This window comes from Passer domesticus, chromosome 2, assembly GCF_036417665.1.
Source record: "Passer domesticus isolate bPasDom1 chromosome 2, bPasDom1.hap1, whole genome shotgun sequence".
NCBI classification, from domain to species: domain Eukaryota; kingdom Metazoa; phylum Chordata; class Aves; order Passeriformes; family Passeridae; genus Passer; species Passer domesticus.
The window spans coordinates 15,056,504-15,075,977 of NC_087475.1; the positions used below are offsets into that span (position 1 = coordinate 15,056,504).

The 19,474-nt window shown below is 37.5% G+C and overlaps 1 protein-coding gene across 6 annotated transcripts in view; it reads right to left on the minus strand.

Moving 5' to 3' along the window:
• Positions 1-19,474, minus strand: part of MBTPS2 (membrane bound transcription factor peptidase, site 2) — a 39,529-nt gene that overhangs the window by 18,615 nt on the left and 1,440 nt on the right. For 5 of the 6 annotated variants that reach the window (XR_010355479.1, XM_064407467.1, XM_064407466.1 and 2 more), the window contains exons 2-7: positions 14,911-15,059; positions 13,023-13,161; positions 9,261-9,364; positions 6,722-6,849; positions 2,813-2,931; positions 1,805-1,985 (exon numbers count right to left, since the gene is read on the minus strand). Coding sequence is in view for 4 of the 6 variants with exons in the window: in XM_064407467.1 (XP_064263537.1) it covers positions 1,805-1,985; positions 2,813-2,931; positions 6,722-6,849; positions 9,261-9,364; positions 13,023-13,161; positions 14,911-15,059 (820 nt within the window). In the remaining 2 variants the exon portion in view is untranslated. The remainder of the gene's footprint in view (positions 1-1,804; positions 1,986-2,812; positions 2,932-6,721; positions 6,850-9,260; positions 9,365-13,022; positions 13,162-14,910; positions 15,060-19,474) is intronic. The other variant, XR_010355481.1, reaches the window with a different exon arrangement.

Below are 19,474 nucleotides of genomic sequence, written 5' to 3' on the forward strand. Positions count from 1 at the left end.
TTGAAGCCTGTGATACTGGCTGCTGATTTATCACTGTGTAACCTGCAATCCACTGACATGCAGCTTTATGCCTGGGGCTTACAGGTGCAAGCACCGTACTGTAGAAACCTTTTTTCAAGTACCCTAGGGCTAAGAAACCACATATATTTTTGAATAGCAAATGACCATGAAATTAGTATTCTTATAAACTACATTGAAACCACTTTTTTTTAATTTTAAAAAGTTCCTTAGGGCATTGCTTTCTCTCTAGCTTCAATACTCAGATAATTCACTCTCCATTTGTTTTATAGTCAACTAGATGGAGTCCATTTGCTATATACATTTTTATCAACACTCTGTATTTATGTCAAGTTGTGAACTGTCAAGATTTTGATAAATAACAGCAGCTCAAGACCAAACAGAGTTCATTTAATTTCAGAGGAATATTTCTCACTGCTGGAGGCTTATGACTCCGAAAATGCAGACAGACTGGTCTGATTAGAAGGCAGCAATGGGGACAATGGGCTGCTAACACAATACAGCAACCAGGCTTGGAAGCAATATTGAATCTCCAGCACTAAGCCTCTAGTATTCCAATCTAAATAGACTAGTTCATCTGCAAAATATGCAGTTTTATTACCCATGACTCCAAAATTGCACTTCAGAGGACAGCAGAATCTGAGGATATATATACCTACAACATCCGACGATTGCTCTTGCCATCCCTGCCCAGCTGAAAGCATGGGCCAAAGTTGCACTCCTCTTCAGAGGCATAATCCAAACTGTCAGACCTCTAAAAGCAGGTTCTTACCCATACCCCACTAGTTTCCAGTTTAAATATTTATCTCAGTACCAGCTATAAGATCACTTTCTTTACATAAAAAAAAGAAAAAAACAACTTTTTCAGACTCGTGAAAGTTCTATAGTGCATCAAAACCAGGGACAGTCAAGTTGCCTGACCTCCTGTTTATTTCCAGTATGATGGAAAAATGCAGTGACAATTTGAAAGCTCTAAGTGTATCCTACAAGCTTTGCTCAGCAGCAGCCCCTTACCTCTGGAATTCAGTTTCCATGAATTCTTGCATGAAAGAAACTTTAGAGAGCTTCAGGGCATGTCACAAGATGTTCAGCTAATTTAACTTGACTGTTCTTTCTTGTTCTACTCAATTTTTGTTTATTGTTCTAGTTTAGTTCAGTTCATTTTTTTTTTTTGTTTCTTGAGGATAAGCCCTTACAGCAACAAGCACTCTAATGTATAACAGGAAACAGAAGGAAGTAGACTGACTTCCAGAAGCAGTATGTGCAATCCAGACAAAACTGAGTTTATGGGCAATGACATAAAACCCTAAAGGGAGACACATCTGAAGAAGTGACCATAATAAAGCACATCATTGGGTTAAATCATATAATTTGCAATGCCATGCTGATCAAAGCTGTGAGGTAATGTGGAATTTACATCTGCCAAAGACCACTAAGTTGATGCATTTTACAGAACTTAAAATAGAGGAGATAATTGTACTACTGGTAAGAACCAAGTTCTGCAATATCCTGAAGAAGCAAATTTTATTATTCAGATCATACAGGATATTTGTACAGGATGACTGAAAGACAAGAAATTCCTGTATCTAGCCCTCCCTCACTTTCAGATTTCACAAAACAGCATGGCACGTTGGTAATTGCTTAAGACAGGACTTCAGATTTGACTTACAAGAAATTTGACCCCAACAACAAATTCTAAATCCAGAATAGTCTTTTAAGACATGATTAAATTAAAATATAAATTAATTAACATACAAAATAATGAGGAGAGCACCTTAAGTCATACCTCTAGCTGGAAAGCTTAACTGCTGTAGGGTGGCTGCACTTACACAGTAGCCGACCTGTGACTTCTCTGCAATGTCTCCCAGACAGGAATTCCAGTCTTCCACATTATAAACTGGACAGTCTTGCAGGTTAGTGACAAGGTCTCCCACAAAAAGACCTCTAGGTCCGTTGGCAGGAGAATCCTGAGAAGAACAGTGAAGTCAGTCATATTACTATAGGAGGATAAACAAGGATTAGCTTACAGTTCACTGAATACTACGAAATCTTTAGGTTAAGACACTAAAAAATGGGGGGGAAGGGGAGGGGAAGGGAAGTCTTCAAGTGTCCTGGACACATCTTCAAATTTGAGTAATTAATTTCATATAGGTCAAAATGGTATGAAAATCCACAACACATTAAGTTCGAGTAACTTAATACCCTGAACTTTTCAAGAAAGCAGGTGTACCTATATTTTCAAAGGTAATAAAGCATTATAAATGTCACTCTCTCCTGAGTTTTATCAATTGACTTTTAGGTTCAAGAAAAATGGATCCTTTCAGCTCTGCTGTTCAACTGTGCTGTATTTGATTAAGTCAGAAAAAAAATCATTCCTTTCCAGAATCCCAGAAGTCTATCTCTACTTCACTTCCAGCTGACCAAACAAGGAAATCAGCTCAAAATAATCTTTAACATTGAAAAAAGATAGTAGTTCCTGGAGTGATAATACAGTTTCCAGCATATTTCCTTTGTGCCAATACTGAAAAACAGTTAGAAATAAACCTGCAAACTCATCTCAAATGTCTCAACAGTTTTATAGTATGCTAATTAGTCCATCATTATTCACACCGTGTTCCTTTGTTTACTAATACTATGATACATGAGACTGAAAGGAAAACTTCAAGCAAGAAGTTCAGTACATTAGATTCTGCAAAGGGCTGGCACTGACCAAATCTGATCGTGATAATATGAGATACAGGTACATTTCAGACCACAAAGCATATAATATAGACACAGCAAATATCCTTCTTACCTCTGCAACCTCAGTGACAAGTGCCCCAACACCCGTGTAATAGAAAGGGAAAAGAATGGCTGGCAGCAGAAACAACACCATGAAACTGGCAACACCAAGAACAAAATTATGCCACACCCCTAAAAAGAAGGCAAAAAAAGTTTCTAAATTAACACTAATAACAAAAAGTTGTTTTCTAAATGATCCTACAGCTGCCTTCTAATTAACTTTCCTGAAATTATTACTGCAAGGATAAATGAAAAGTTAATTTGTGAACACAGGCATAAAAGAAGAGTACATAGATTACAAACTTTAGCTTCTAGGATGCCACTTTGTAAGGGAGTTTTAGAGAACCTCTAAGCCCCTGAGAATTATACTATCAAAAAAGACAGAAGAGCAGTAAATCCATTTCTAAGGTGTCATTCTACCTTAATCTACAGATTAAGATTTCATGTACCACTACCTTTCTAAGTATGAGAGGGTACTGTAACCAGAAGAGAAACTGGGCTTCTGGATCAATTATTAAAATACAGTTTCTATCTACAGAGTTGTCTTCAATCATAAATATAAAAAAAACCAAAACCAAACCAAAAAAAAAAACACCAAAAAAAACCCCCCAAAAAAACAAACCAAAAAAAAAACCAACCAGTGGAATGAAATATATTATGTATTACCTTCTACCAAAATAAATTGTTGAAATTAAGAATAAATGGGCTTATTTTTGAATAAATAGTGTATGTCCTAGACCGCAAGATGTCTGAAATTTACTTGCAATTCAGTATTTGTGATGGTAACCTACATTATTTCAATTAAAATTATTACATGTATATGTGCCAAACAAATTTAGGAAATTGTTTGAAAAAAAATGTTTCTTCTACAAGAAAATATGGACCTAAAACCCCACCAAGAAACAAAATTGCACAATCAGCACTTCCTGACATGTTGTTTTGGGGAACATATTCGCAATTGCCATCTTTATAGTATGTGTTTCTCCCTAAGAAGCAATGAGCCACTATCATAAGACACAGCTGGTGTTCATCATCAAAGCTTTGTGGCTTTCCACATTCAGCACTACACAAATTTTCTCATTTTTTGCGTTCTCAGACAAACAGTTTTGTATGAACAATGCAGGAAAACCTTTCAGAGCAGAGGAGTCTTCATTTCCTTCTAACAGTGCTTCATTCTGTTCTGAGCAGTTTGATTCAATTCTACACTTCCAGCGCAGTTACAGCTCAGGAATTCAATTAAATATATTTACAAATGTATTAAACCTATCTTTCCTGCAGTGTATATAACACAGAAATCATAGCATATGGCAGACTTATCTCCCCTGCCTATCTCCACATCTCACCTCACCTTTCACACTTCTGATGTTGCAGAAATGAGACATTTTTGGAGTCCTTGAAATAAATTGCCATTTCCACTGGTACATGCTTCTTAAAGTAATTTTTTTCTATAGTTTTAATTGTATCTCATTGAAAGGCACTCAGATAGAGGAAATGTTTTTGTAATCAGTTCTCCTTATCTCACATACACACATTTATTTGCAACAAATCCAGAAGTAGTGAGCAAATATTTTAACTTTATTGATTTAACCTTTTTATCTAAAAAATATTTTTCCAGCTTAACAGCTTAACAAAAGACAAAAATGTGAAATGGAAACAAAATTCTTTCAAACAATGTGGCTGCTACACAGAGCAAACTGAAAAAAATTCCAACCCCTAAAATAATAATAATAATAATAATAAAGGGGTGATGGCACTGCTTGAGAGTGACAAGGAATGCTTTCAAACAACTAAGAAAAAAAAGGGTCTTGCTACTAAAATTGACACCATTTGCTGTGTGTAATACAGCAAGAAGTCTAAAATAGAATGGTTTCAAACTCATCCAAGGTGATCCACAGAAAAATAAACATGCTCCAAATCAGTCTGCTCAGTCTGCCTTCATCTTGCTAAAACAGCCTCATCCTTGGACAACTAATTCCTTACATTTGAGAAGAGACACTTTACACAACGCTATAATATCTTAAAATAATTTAACTACTAATTAATTGAAAAAGAAAACAAAAAACATTTAACTCCTGTTAAAGACAAGATGAAATGTATTAAAAATTATCTCAAAAAGTAATACAAATATTTGAACTAATTACAAGAAGGTGCTGCACAGAATCCCTTTTCATCTATCTAATAGGCATGGAATTATGCTAGAAATATCACTAGTCTTACAAGAACACTTATTTCCTATTCTTGAACGTATGATGCCATCTGCTGTACAAAAAAGATATTTTTTAATCTCCAGACTATAGCTGGACTGCAAAAAGAATATTTGGTATTGGCCTCTAGTCTAGCTCTGTTACTTAGCTGCCATAGAAAACTATGAGAGCATGTCTCCCTAAATTCTCATTCAACTGTTCTGACAAATACAAGAAATTGGTTGTTTACTGAATGTTGCATTTTATCATTATCAAACATCCTAGTTCTGAAACACATCTATCATAAACTGTGAAGAAATGCATTTATTTGTTATACCAAACTGAAAGCAAGCCATTCATGCTGACCAGTCTTGCAACATGTTTGCACCTGCCTTGTAAGGTTTCCCAAGAAACATGAAAAATTATTACAGGTGTTTGCTTGTCATCAAAACACGCAAGCAATTATTTTCTATTACAGCTTAGAATTCTATTTTTCTAGATAATGTCTCAGGAATCTATGTAAGCAAACTATTTTGAAATTCAGTATGCCTTTTCTTTCAGTTCTGTTTCCAGTAGATGGAAATGGAAACAGATTAATTTGAGAAACAGGGCTTCCTAAAAGTTAGCCTATTGTAGCAAATTATTTTTGTTGATTCAGGTATTTGGAATACAGCTATATTTATTTACCTAACATTTGTAATTATTTACTTGATTTAGGAAAGCTTGAAAACATGCTTGCTAAAGGCTTCTGTATGTTCACCTTCTATAGATACAATATTCAAGAAACAACATTAATAACTGAACATTACAACAGGCTGGCTGCTAGCCTGCAACAGAAAAAACACCAGTATCAAGAACTGAACCAAGATGATAACTTTTCTATCTCTATTTCCGTTTTTTGGGAGCCACCTTGTCTCTAGAAATAATCATACAAGTGGTTCAGGCAGAACAACACAGTCTCAGTTTGAGTTTTCACAGCAATCAGGCTCTGCTTCCCAGTAGCCAGAGACTTCAAAAAACATCAGTTCAAAAACATCTGGAGGTTATCTGGAGCCATAAGGTACAACTGTCTTTGGATGTTTGTGTTTTAACCTTTATTTCCTCCTGATGGCAACATCAAAACACACTGACCTGTACAATAACACAACTCACAGGTCAGTGAAAATCACTCACAATAGTATTGAAAAAATAGATTCTTCCTATTGCAGAAAACAGTAGTGAATTGTTGAAGGGTGTTAACTTGTGTTGACAGGAAATCGTTTTCCTCATAGCACCATTCTGGCCCAGTACTTCCCAGCTTGTGTGCTCCCAGGTTTTGCTACTTATGCCCTAAAATGTGCAGAAACATCCCAAACAACAAACAAAAAAGACAGAGGAACTTCTGCACCTAGTGCAAGAGCTCTTTCTAACAGTTTTTCCCCAACCACACAACTGGAATTTCTTATGCATAACTATTCTGAATTGGATCTAGAATATAATGTTTCTCAAGACAGGAAATTTGCACTCATTTATGATCCTAGCAACTGAAATCTCTAGCCCAGAAAGCAGCTCAATAAGGACAGTAATGATCAAATCATTCTCTGAGATGCCAACACAGGTTCAGAACAGAAGGATCACTGTCAGGTAAATAGAAGCTTTGGTACTTATTCATTCTAAACCTTAAATACTCAATCAAAGATTCACAATGATGCTCGGAACGGTGCTAAGCAAAGATGTAATAAAAAACCACCAACTATTACCTGCACAAAATATCCTTAACTGCTGAACAGGAGATATCAACTGCAAGTGAGTTGTGAAGAGGTCAACAAATGCTCCAGGATAGACAATGAAGATAAAAATTCCAAATCCATTAAATCGTACTTGCTCTCTTAAAAAGAAGAAAAGTGAAGTGGATTAACTGCAAACAAACAAAAGAACAACTGAGAGATTCTACAAAGAACACAGTTTTTGACAACAAGAATGACTAAATTTTAGTTATAAAACTACATTATTTTTTCTACTATCAGCAATTGAAAGACAATTAAACTAAAGGATGTTTTCTGCAGCAGTTGCCGCTTCTAAGCACTATACATTTTTAAGTTTGGTAAAAACATAAAGGGTACGTTCAACTTCTTTTCTCTCTCCTGGTAACAGTGACACATAAAATACTTTTTAAAAACCTACCTAACTTCCATGTTAACATATATTTCAACATTTGGAGTAATTGCTCTTTTAAGTAAAAAAATGGCAGCCTGTAGGAAGCAGTTTCAAACTCATCTGTGTAAAAATATTTGCAAGAATCAATTGCTTTCCTTTTAAAGAAATACTTCCACAGTTCCGGAATTTTTAATTCTGTTTCTCCTAAATGGACCTTAGTGTACTTTGTAAACTAACAAAAATGATGGAATTGTCATCTGAAAAAATGAAAACAAGTCAAGAGGTTAAAAGGACAAATGCTAATGCCCTTCCAAACCCTAACACTCCATGATTCTATTTAAATGTATTAGTAGCTGACACTATTACACAGATAATATTTTTTTCCAAGGGTTTTGCAATTACTTTCAAAAGGAATTTTTTGGAATGAACACATTATGTTTTTTTGAAGCTAGAAATTATACAAAGGACTTAAGAGAGGCATGGCAAAATCATGTTCCAAGACAAACCAGGCACAGATCAGCTAATCCCATATCTTTACTGAGATATTATACTGGGTCTAACCTTTTCCTTATTTACATTTATCTATTTAATGTGTATATACACCAAAAGAACACAAATAATTACACAGGATTATTCAGAATTAAGTCTCACACTAATACTGTGGAGTTAACTCATCCCATGCTACCAATTAATAATAGGCAGTTTAATGCCTGTTCAGGATTTCATGACTTGGGTAGAAGATACACAGGGAGGAAGAAAAAGACTTGTTTGGTACGAGCCTTGGATAAGCTAAGGCTCAAATATTTAAGCTCTCACAGTTCACAGCTAATGCTTTCTAGAACTGAAGTTAGCAAAAGTGTATTAGTTTCAGGAATGCTATGTGACTTGCCAGAATAATAAAATTTCCCCACAGCACAGCTTTTTAGTGAAGTTGAAACCCTGAGAATTTACAGTAACAGCACTACAGACCCAACGTGTGCCAGAAGGAGAATAAAAAAGCCAAGGAGAAAACAGCAGCAGCCACATTGGCTGCCAACGTACATTGGACCAAGTAATTTCTCCTCTGGAAATAGCTGTAAAAATAATTTTTTGAAGAAAATATAACCCAAAATTAAATATTCAAAGCCTTTGCTCTAGACCTTGTATAAAGATATCACACTATTAAGATACAAGAATTATTCTTCCTTTCTGCTTAAAAAGAGCTCTGTAGTAACTCCAAGCTTCTCTGCAATCTGCCAGCAACATGCAGTAGAAAGAAAATTTTGTTGCTTCTTCCTGTGATGGGATAAGCAAAAGGTTCATCCTCCACAGAAAATTCCCTGTGAATATTTGAGGGAAGAAAGCTGAAAGACAAGCAGAGCATATGAAGCACAGAGGGTCTCAAACCACCCCTTTGAGTGAGAACCTTTGGGGTTACAAAAAAAGTAGTATATGGGTTAAAATGCAGTTATAACTCCCTACACTCAGGAAAATCAGAGAAACAACTTAGGGCTTTATGCTCAAAGAAGAGATAATGATGCTGCCCAGGAGAAATGTGGAGGACACCTGATCATCAGTCCCAGTAATCACTGCTTAACCTTCTTATGCTAAAGTGGCATTTAACAGTAATGACTAACATGTCAAATAATTTTTGTGAAGTAATCGTCATAGTTAAGGACATTAAAAATATAATTTTTGATCAAAGCAAATAAATCACTGAGGCTAACAGGGACCAATCACACCTGACCAAGTTATTGCTTCAACCTGATCATATCATATTTCATGAGCTATGTTTAAACAAATCAATTAAAAATCTATTTTAGAGTATCACTGTGCAATAGCACATGAGCTCAAGTGCCACAAGCACAGAAATGAAACTGCTGTGTAAAAAACAGGGCCACTTTTAAAAAAATTGTTTTAAACCTGATGCTATATTTGCAAAGCAGAAGTCCCTTCGCATGAGCTGTATAATAGACACTGTATTAAAACTCTATCCCTAACTGTACACCCTTCCAAACTTCAAATCTAAGGAAGCTATGAATTACAGATTAAACAGACTCTCTAGATGAAACACAGCAGTGCTAACAACACTCACAGCTAGGTAACTGCTCTGGAATATTTGGCTTTGTTGTCAGAGCAGCAGAAAAGCAGAACAGAAATTACCGAATAGCTGCCACCCCATGGCCGACTTCATGTATCACACCGCTGATGAGGATTGCAGAGAAGAAATAGGTCAGCTGGCTGATGGGCAAATTGACACCAGGCACCTGTTGATGTGGGCATGACAACAAAACAAAACACAGGAGGAAAACAAGAGGTGCAAGACAAATCATTCTGCTCCTAAATTTGATGCTCTCACTCACTTCTTCAGATCCATGACAGACTGTTCTCAATGCAGCACGATCAGTTTGCACCTCTTTTACCAACTTATTCAGGGTATTTTAAATTATATTAAAAGCCCCCTCCCTGCCCTATATATTCCCCACAGCTCTGACCAAACGTGTCCTACTCTATATTAAGAGAAGTTTATAAAAATGTACACAGACTTCCATTCAAATGAAACAGGCTTGGCAGTGTGAGCATTAGTTTACAATTTCCTGCAGCCAGTCATGTAGCTATAAAAACAATCCACCTTTCAAAAGAAAATAATAAAAACTGTATGGCACTTTCAAAAGTATGAACATGGAAAGTTCAAAAATGAGTTGACAGCTGAACAGGCACTCTCTCCCTTCTCTCTTCCTATACAAATTATAAAATTATCCCAGTTTATAGGGTCAAAAAAAAAAAAGTAATTTTCATCTATTCTTCAGGTTCTGGTAGTCTACACATGGCAATTTAACCTTAAAAAAACCCCACCTTGAAATAAGTATACTATTTTAATTTACCTAAGACATATTATGTAGGCCCCTCATATTCTTCCTGTTGCTGTGGATTCCCAGCACTCCCAGGTCCTTCACCGTGCTTGTCACGAGACACCAACTGCTTCCAGACAGGCTTCAAAGTGGTCACTGGTCAGAGCATGAGGAACCATCCCCTCCTCCCTCCTGATGGACCTTCATCCTGCTCGGTTCCATCCCCCTCAGCTGCTGGGCTGCAGTGGGATTGCTCTGGGATATTCCTCCTCCTTTTTCTACTCAAGGCAGGCTGACTCCAGTGTGCTCACTAACAACTGATGTGAACACAATCTGAATTGCAATCCAGCCTCACAAAAGAGATGCTGTGGGCAAAAACTCCTGGCCTGTCTATAGAACTCTATAAAACTCAGCATCATGGAAAACAAAAGGCTGCACATCCAACTAGGTAGGATGGATTCTACCTTTGTCAGTCCTGCACATTCTTCACTTTTATGCATTTACCTACCCATATAGCAGAACTCTACAAATTTGTTGAGACAATCTAGCTAAATTAAATCCTTCAAAAGGATTCATTAATGTTAATCACCTCCCAAATTCTGTCCAGTGTGATGATGACCAAGGAATTCACCTTAACTGGCTCAGCTGTGGTGCCTCACAGTATGAAAGACAGCCACACTTCATTTCTTAAACATCACTGCTTGCATTACAGCATCAGCTGGTGGCACTAATGCATCACTTCAGTGGTGCTGCCTCTGCAGTGGGAGGACAGATGGTAACAGCAAGAGCTGCCATCTCAACTCCACCATGACTACAGCCTGCTAGAACACAGCACCAGATGCTTTCAGACTTTATGTCAAAGAAGCTATTTCAAGATTCACCTAAAACAGAAGTTACCTCTCATGAAGGGCTCTGCAACCAATAGCAGTATTTTGTTAAAAAGCATGCTGTCTTGTGTGTTATGGCCTTCTGGAAATGCCTTTAGTAAAAGAAGATCCTTTGCTTGTAACTAATCTGCCTCTTTCCTACTTTTGTCAGTAGGCAACCAACACAAGAGGGGGCAGCTGAAGGGAAACAGCCCAGTTACCTACAGACAGGTATTTTAAATCAAGTACATGACTGAACAGAAGAGGAAACATATAATCTTAATAAAATATAAGTACAACTGTTTCTCCCTCTCTCCACACACTCAGAGGGTAAAGGCTAACCAGCTTTATGCCACAGGCTAAAATTAAGTTTACAAAAAAAAGTGCGGTTTTGTTGGCTTTTTTTTTAAACTAATTTGCTCTCTTCCAGGGAGCCAAATGCAAGTAAATAATTTAAATGAGAAGGTCCTCCTAAGTCATCCTTCACACCTTTGCAACCACATAAGTCTCTTTTTGGTGTCAATTTACACTAGCACATTCCCCTTAAAAAGAATACTGGAACTTGCTAAAAGCAGAATTATACAACTGTGACCATTCAGAAATGAAAGAATGAGGTAAGAAAGGAAGAGAACCACAACTCAACTTAGGAGAAGTAACCTTATTCCCACACATGACATTACTTTATCCCTCCCTATTTAAACTCTTTTCAGAGCCAGCCAATCCTTGGTTTGAATGCAGTGAAATTGCCAGCAGGCAGTCACTGAGGAAACAAATCCACATTGAAACTGTGAACATTATCCTACTTTTTTACTTTTGTTGTTCCAGTTCACACCAGGTTAATTCCAAAGGTTCATCTTTACTTTGGTTGTGTCTGTGTTATTTTCTCCAAAGAGCAATACATTGTCAATTACCACTTTCCTCTGGTGTAACAAAAATGGATGGATCCATACAATGACCTCAGAAAATGAAGATGTAAAGGAACTCCAGAAAGGTTAGGACAGCTCATGCCCTCCCAGATGCAGACTGCCCACTCCTGCCTGTCCCTGAAGGTAACTGAGGAGCAGGCTCTGGACAGCAGTGGCAGTGACAGTGGTCCCCCCTCAGGTCTCACTGCCTGCTTTTTCCAACGCACACTGAACTCTGTGTATTCACTCTGCTGGTGGGAAACAGACCCAGCCATCAAAGGTACTGAGTTTATGGCACATGCTAAATCAGGCTTCCTGCACTCATGCCAGTCTAGCTGCATTCAGTCAGTTTAGTGCTTAGGTCTGTTGTGCCTGCACACAATTCTCAACATCTGGTCACTTGAATAGCTCAGTACCTAAACAGAGTAACATGGCTGGGCACCTCTGCTCCAAGCCATGTAGCAGAAGGCAGAGCAATGCCATAACACTTTCTGAATTTCTGGAAAATGACCATATATTTTGGCCACACTGCACTCTTGGTATAAAAAAGGTGACTAGGAATCCTTCCAGGTTAAAACTGTTGCAAGGCAGTGTCAGTTCTTCCATTACTGCCTTGTGAAGAGATTAAAAAGACTGTATTTACAATCTCTCCTATGCTGTGAAATACATTCCATGCTAAAACCATACAACATATTGTCCAGCACCAGAAATGCACAGAACAATTAAATATATCTTTGGACTTTGATACTGCCAGAAACAGCACTTGAAATTTCACACAGTAAATTAAGTCATAAGTCCTTGAAGAATCAAAAAATACCCCCTCACTAATGATTCTTTGCTTCTACTATCACACAAAGCTTTTTGCCTTTCTTTCCTTTTCCACTGCTGTTTTGTATTGTATTGTCTCCTCTGGTCAATTATGTATGAGCTCTGCAAACTGTAAGGTCACCAGGGCCTACTGCAGAGCTTACAAGAAACGAGTTCTTAACTCAGTTTTATATGCTTAGTACTATAATTTTATTCTTAGTGCTATAATTTAGGGTTTTTCAGAATGATTATCCAATTCCCATTCCTGAGGATTTTTAACATAAACTCTTCCACATGTTTGCCTTCATTTTCCCCTTTTCTATACCCACTCTCCCATTTTTAAGGCTGGTAAACAAGCAGCACATTTTCATGTAGATGCACATCAGGAGTTGGGTTATTCTTGCACAGGAATATTTTAGCATCCCATACCCCATTCAGAAGCTCTTTAGATATGTACACAGTTCTGAAACAAAGATCTGAGGAAGGAACACTCACCACAACTTGCAGCATTCGATCATTCTGGGCTTTTGGAGCCTCGGTGAGCATCTGGGTCAGTGTCTGCAGCAGGGTCTTTCCAAGCAGAATAACAGAGCCAAACATGGCAACTATTCCAAACACCATTCCTACGCTGAACCTACACAGAGAAGCAAACAGCTCAACAATGCACAGCCACAGGAGAAAAGGGTATCATCTCTGCCTATGTAAATCTCTGCTTTATGGCACAAGTTATTGCACAAAACACAGGCAAAACTTGCCTGATGCCACCACAATTCATCAACAATCCAGTATAAAAATACTAAAAGCACAATAATATACACTAATAACACTAACAATTTATATTCTCCTTGTTTAATAAGTGTTTTACATCCAAACCATATCCTGATCAATTTTCAAATACTTTTATTCAGTTACCCAATAGATGTAACTTGCCTGTAGCCATGAATATGTAAGTTTATAAGAATATAGAAACTTAGCTAACAATGTATTATTGGCCATGCTGCACCACAGCATCACATATTTAGAGACCTGGATCAAATTATGGGCTAGCTTATGTACTTACATGTATAAGCTTTTTCAATACATTTTGCATCATTCTCACAAAAAATAAAATGGGCTAAAGAACAATAAATGAGACTGAACATTTTTTAAAGATCAATAAATAAGACTGAATATTTTTTAATTAACAACTAAAAAGTAGAGCTGCAAGACCACATTAACACAAATTTCTTAAGCTACATTGTTCTTCTCACCAATTTTTCATTAAAATCAATGTTGAAAATAATATCAAGTCATGTCACTCCACCTAGTGACAAATGTTTATTCAGCATTAATATTATTATTCTTATTTTACACTGTTCTATAGCTGAAGGATGTGATAACTCTTTTTTCTAACAAAAAAAAAAACTTCCATGATGCAAAACCAGCACATACACTTAACTACCAGTCCTTCTTTCTCTCATAACAGCTCAACTCTTCTCTTATCAGCCTTAATGAGGCTCACTGGGAATTAGTAGATTTATTTTAAGCAACGTGTACTTGTAATGTTAATTAAAGAGACTAGTGGAAACATTATACTGTAATAAATTATACACATTAAAAATTGTAATTGATATAGAGCTATTTCAGACTGATTATTACAAAATCATTACATACTAGAAAAAACAATTTGAAGCAGACCTCTCTTTTATTACTATCTCACTGATGATGGCAATACAGGAAATGAAAAGAAATTCAAACCTTACTTATTTTATATTTTCAGAGCAGATATAAAGTAATGCTAGGAACTGAAACTGAACAAGAGTTTTTTAAACCAGTCCATGAGCACCCATATTAGACCACCCTACTTATCTATCCATTCCCAGCACTGTGCAACCTTTGCATGGAAAGGTGTAGGCAGATAAAAGACAGAAGGCAAGCAAGGTGCTCCTGAGCAGGTATCACTGCTGAATGTCTGGGCAATGACTAACTACAGATACAGCTGGTTCTGAATACTCTGCAAACTCTAGTGATGGGAGAGCTAAGTCTAGAGCATTGGCAATGATCTAGGATCTGAGCAGCTGCTTTCAGACCTACTTCTGTGTGCAGCACTGCATGTAATAGCTGTACTCTTCAGTATTAGGCATACTTCAAACCACAGGTAAAAATAGTTTAATGATTTCTAGCTTTATAGAATCTCAATATGCAACTTGTATTACATTTATGTATTTTTTAGCAGAGGATAAATACTTATACTGGCCAGTACAACTACAGCAACCACTCCAACTGGTTTTATCAGTAGCCTATTAAAATATCCATGTCTACCCACTGCCCTTGTAATGCTGACAGGCACCAATGTGGTTCAACTGTTGACTCTGACAGAAGAAAAAGGACGCTGAATTTATACCATAAGTAGAGAAATTTGGGTTTCCACCTCCCCCAGTTGTAGAACTGGCGGTTGAAGAGCGCGGTTTGCCAGCGCAGGTGAAAGGGGGAGACGCTCACGCCGTACGTCAGCAGCCAGTCCTCGTAGGATGCCTTCAGAGAGCTGGAGGACTGCAAAACAACAGAAACCAGTTTGACCAAAACATTCTGGGAAGGCTTTGTAATGTGACCAAGCAGCAAATGTGATCTGTTTATATAAAAACAGATACATAATTTCAAGCGGATGTCCTACACCTTACTTACATTTTGACATACAGGTAGGTGTGACATGTAATGTGAAAAGTTAGGTCACTGTTTTGATGTTATTCCCAACAACTGTAGGTTTGTGAGAGATTGGGTATCCAGAGTTATCTGACAAACAAGGACTTGCATGATCTTTCCCAGTGTTAAATCACTTTCAGTAGTTCTACTTGCTGGTTAGAAGGCTAAAGACTGTTGATGGTATTCTTTCAACATGCAATTATATTCCAATAAACATTTTAAAAAACACTACAATGAAAAATGCTTTTTTGTCTCCAGCTGAAATAAAACCTTCTAAAACAGATGACATATGGCTTAGCATTGCAAATACCTGTTAGTAAGGATAAAATCAAGGTCTATTTTTCAAACACAAATACTATGCCTAAAGAGGGTCTGGAATATCTGATCAGGCTAACAAAAAACCACAAGGAATTTAAAATTTTCAATCTGTATTGCAATAGCAGTTTTATTATGGTAACTTCCCAGCATTTCAAGATACTTACAGTAGTTCCACAGATTTCTCTTGATGAGAAATGTGACCTATAAATGTGACCTATAAATACTTATCTGCAGCATTATCTTGAATTACAGACCAATAGACATGGTTTTTGCAATTGCTAACTTTACTTTATGGTGCCTGTATTCTCAATAGGCTTTAGTCCCTTGCTTCATGGAAGCTTGTGTCAGAAACCCAGATGAAGGAATGCTTTCCTTGGAGGAAGCTCAGAGCTCAGGAAAAGCACAGGTGAGCTCTGAGCCTTCTGGCATTGCCCAGTTCCCAAGCAGGAGTGTCTCTGATAAAATCCAAACAAGTCCTTGGAGCTGTCTGAACTGGAGCACTGTTCCCAAGGTTCCCCATGAGCAGCAGCACCTACTGAAGACATCCGGAATGTGTAGTTCACAACAGGCTCCCTTCTCCCAAGGAACTCCACAAGTTTCTGGCTGTTGTCCATGGTCCTTTGAACAAATTTAGAACTTGCCAACTCCTTGCATTCCTCCTGCCCTGCACCACAGTGTGGTGGGGGTTGAGGATCTCATATTGCACAATTGTATTAACAGCTTTTCTCATTCTGTCAAATGAATTAAATCTTGAACACTAAAAGCTTATTTCAAATAACAAATGTCCTCAGTTGTGAGACCCATTTACTTGAGCCATTGTTCACATATCACCTATTGCACTATTCATCCTTTCTCCCTATATATTTCTGCATCCTTTTCTTCTTCTTCACCCTACTGATTTCAGCCACATTTTTGATCTGTCAGCTGAGGGCACCTACAGAAATTTTCACTGTAATGCACTCCCATCAACACCACTCACTCCCTGTGGCACCACTAAGTTTAGTGTCCACAATCATATCAGCTTTTGCTAATTTTAACAGAAGAGATCACAAAGATGATTAAATTTGTACACAATTAGTGATACATAAGCCAAGGAAACAAAGAAAAAGACCCCCTCATGTAATCTACCAGATAATTAAGAACAAAAATACATACATCATTAAGAACCATGAGAAACTGACTTTTGTGAATTAAAAAAAAAATCCTATTCATTCACACAGTCAAAAAACCCCTCAAAACAACCCTAATACATTATTCTAATAAAGTTAATCAGATACATTGATTTGACACTAGCAAATGTGTTCCTTCTATCTCATGCAAACCCCACTTTTTTCCCTAGAACTGCCAGAAATTCATCCCTTCAAATTCATTCCAACACATCACAGCCCCAATGTCCTAGAATAACATAAATAAGTACAAAGTTTTCCATGAGAAATATGGAATCACTGACCATACAGCTGTCAAACATGGAAAAGAAAGGTACCAAAAATTTTTCCTTTTGTATTTTCCTCGCAAGTTGTGTAAACATTATTCATGATCACTAAATAACTGCAAACTTTTGCAAAATATATTAAAAAGCCCTTTGCAAAGTTTGGCTCCTTCTGTCCTGTTCCCAGGGGGATCACCACATTAAACACACACCCTCATGCCCTGGTATGCTTCATTTTAAGCTGCTTCCACACAGGCCATGGTCCTGCTTCTCTGAGATCTAAGAGATCTTTGTTAAATTAGTTTACTATAAAAGCAGTACCTATTTATTTATGCAGCCTTTAAAATGCTGGACACCTGCTGGACACTCCAGGAGCTCCACAGGTATCTGCCAGCAAGGACTCCTGAACATTCTTCTCTGCTGGCAAAATCAGTTCAAGAGCTCTGAATCATTTCAGCTTCCTGAACTTAAAAGCTGAGAGCCAGCCTTGACTGAATGTGCCTAATGCATCCTTCATTTCTCACAGCAGAAAGGAGGGACAAGCTCCTACACTTCACTCGTTCTCATCCTTCAGGCAGAATGAAATGTGATGACTTAGGATGCTGGGAGAAGGAATTTAGGGGTCTGAGTGATTCCCTCTTGCAGAATCCAAGATTCAATGAAAATGTTGGTGGCAGTGATACAACGTGGAGCAACGAGGGGGACTTAACATTCAAAATTCCAGCCCGATTTGGCAAAGTTCTAGTTTCCTGACACAAATGTATATTTTAGTTCTAGCTATATTATTAAATGTGGATTTATCTGGGCAAAAATACATTTATACACAGTTATACTTTCTATACTGTAGTCTAGGAATCAGACTGCCAAAATAAAATACTTAAAATGTGAAGAAAACCAGTAAGGGAACAAGCTGAGCAAAAAACATTGTACATTGAACAGGTTTACAGAACAAACAGTAACTGCAAGTTCCTTCTCTTGCCAAAAATATCACCAGGATCACACATGGAAAAGTGCTCCCACATTATTTTTCTCTCATGCTCTGTACATCCTCTTGGTGTAATTACACTGAAAGTGATCTGAGATTCAAACAGTACAATTAATTAAACAGTACAATGTTGCTGTGGTTGATAGCAGCCTTGGGTTGTGACTCTGGCGGAGATTTACAGTACCAGCAGAAAAACAAGCAACCTGAGCTTCCTAATGACATAAATCTAATTAATTTCAAAATAATTCAAATTCTATTTCAACTGTGGTGCTCACAGTGAAACCTACGACTCAGATGTACAACATGAGATCTACCACTAAGTTCTGAATCTTAAAAGCTCCCACATAATTCCTGAAGATTAATAACCTTGGTCAACTTTTAGTTAAATGATCAGAATTAAAATTTAACTCCTGGATTCTCACACTTGCTACAGAATTCTAGGCATTCCTCCTTGTTTTTCAACATAAATCAGGCATTAAGTAGGCTCCAGTGTAGGGTTTGGTTTTTCCTTCCCTTGCTGCTGCAAGAAGTGCAGTGGCTCTCCTTATTTACAGAAGAGAATGATTTTATGGTCTAATGCAGAAAGAGATCTTCAGAATCCCAGAGATGCAAATGGTCTCAGCATCATGGCACAGCAGGTCTGGTACCTGAGCTCAGCTCTTGCTTCACTGCCCAAGAGTCTCCACCAGACACAAAGCTGCTGCCCAAAGAGAAGCAGCAGCCTCCTGGCTGACCTTCTTCTGGTACCTGGCTAATCTCATGTTGTTGGGAAGGATGAAAGTTTGACAAGAAAGTCTCACAGATATGTATGCTTAGCAGAAAGATTTTTGAATGTAGAAGCTGAGGAAGGAATAGAGATAGAAGCAAGTTTTGATATAGAAGAAAAGAATTGCTGAGCCAGTCTTACTGGATAACCAAGGAGGCAAAGGGTATGTTAGTTAGAAGGGGTTTTTATGACTCAGAACAAAGGATAAACCCACCTCAAACAAGAAGATGTTTTTACCAGGCAGAAAGATAGCACAGGCAAACAAGTCAGCAAATGTTGCAAGTAGAAAAAAGGTCTCAGAATTTTCCACTGCAAGAAAACTGAAGAACAACTTCTAGCTTAAACTGTAATGTACTAACCTTTAGTGATTGGAGAATACTAACATGAATATGGTAATTGTATTAGTTATGATAGGCTATAGATAAAAGTTAAGGTATAGATTGGTTCTACTGTATTAAGATGCTCAGGAGAGAAAAGTATATAATGCATTTGTAACCTAAACTCAGGGTCTCCAGGCCTGCCTGCAGCTGCAGCTGACAGCTGTAGGCTCAGGCTCTGTCACCCACGACCCTGGACTGCTCTAACATCTTGCATGGAATAAACTGGATGTTGGAAGAGCCGCCTGGAGTCCCGCATCTCTCATTTAGGCTCTTACTTCATGTGTTTCAAAAGAATGCCTTTTTTTAATTTTTAAATACTTGACACAGACTTGCTGCAAAAAAATTTGAGAAGTCTTGAGGTAAATGACTGACTGTGTTATTGTCATC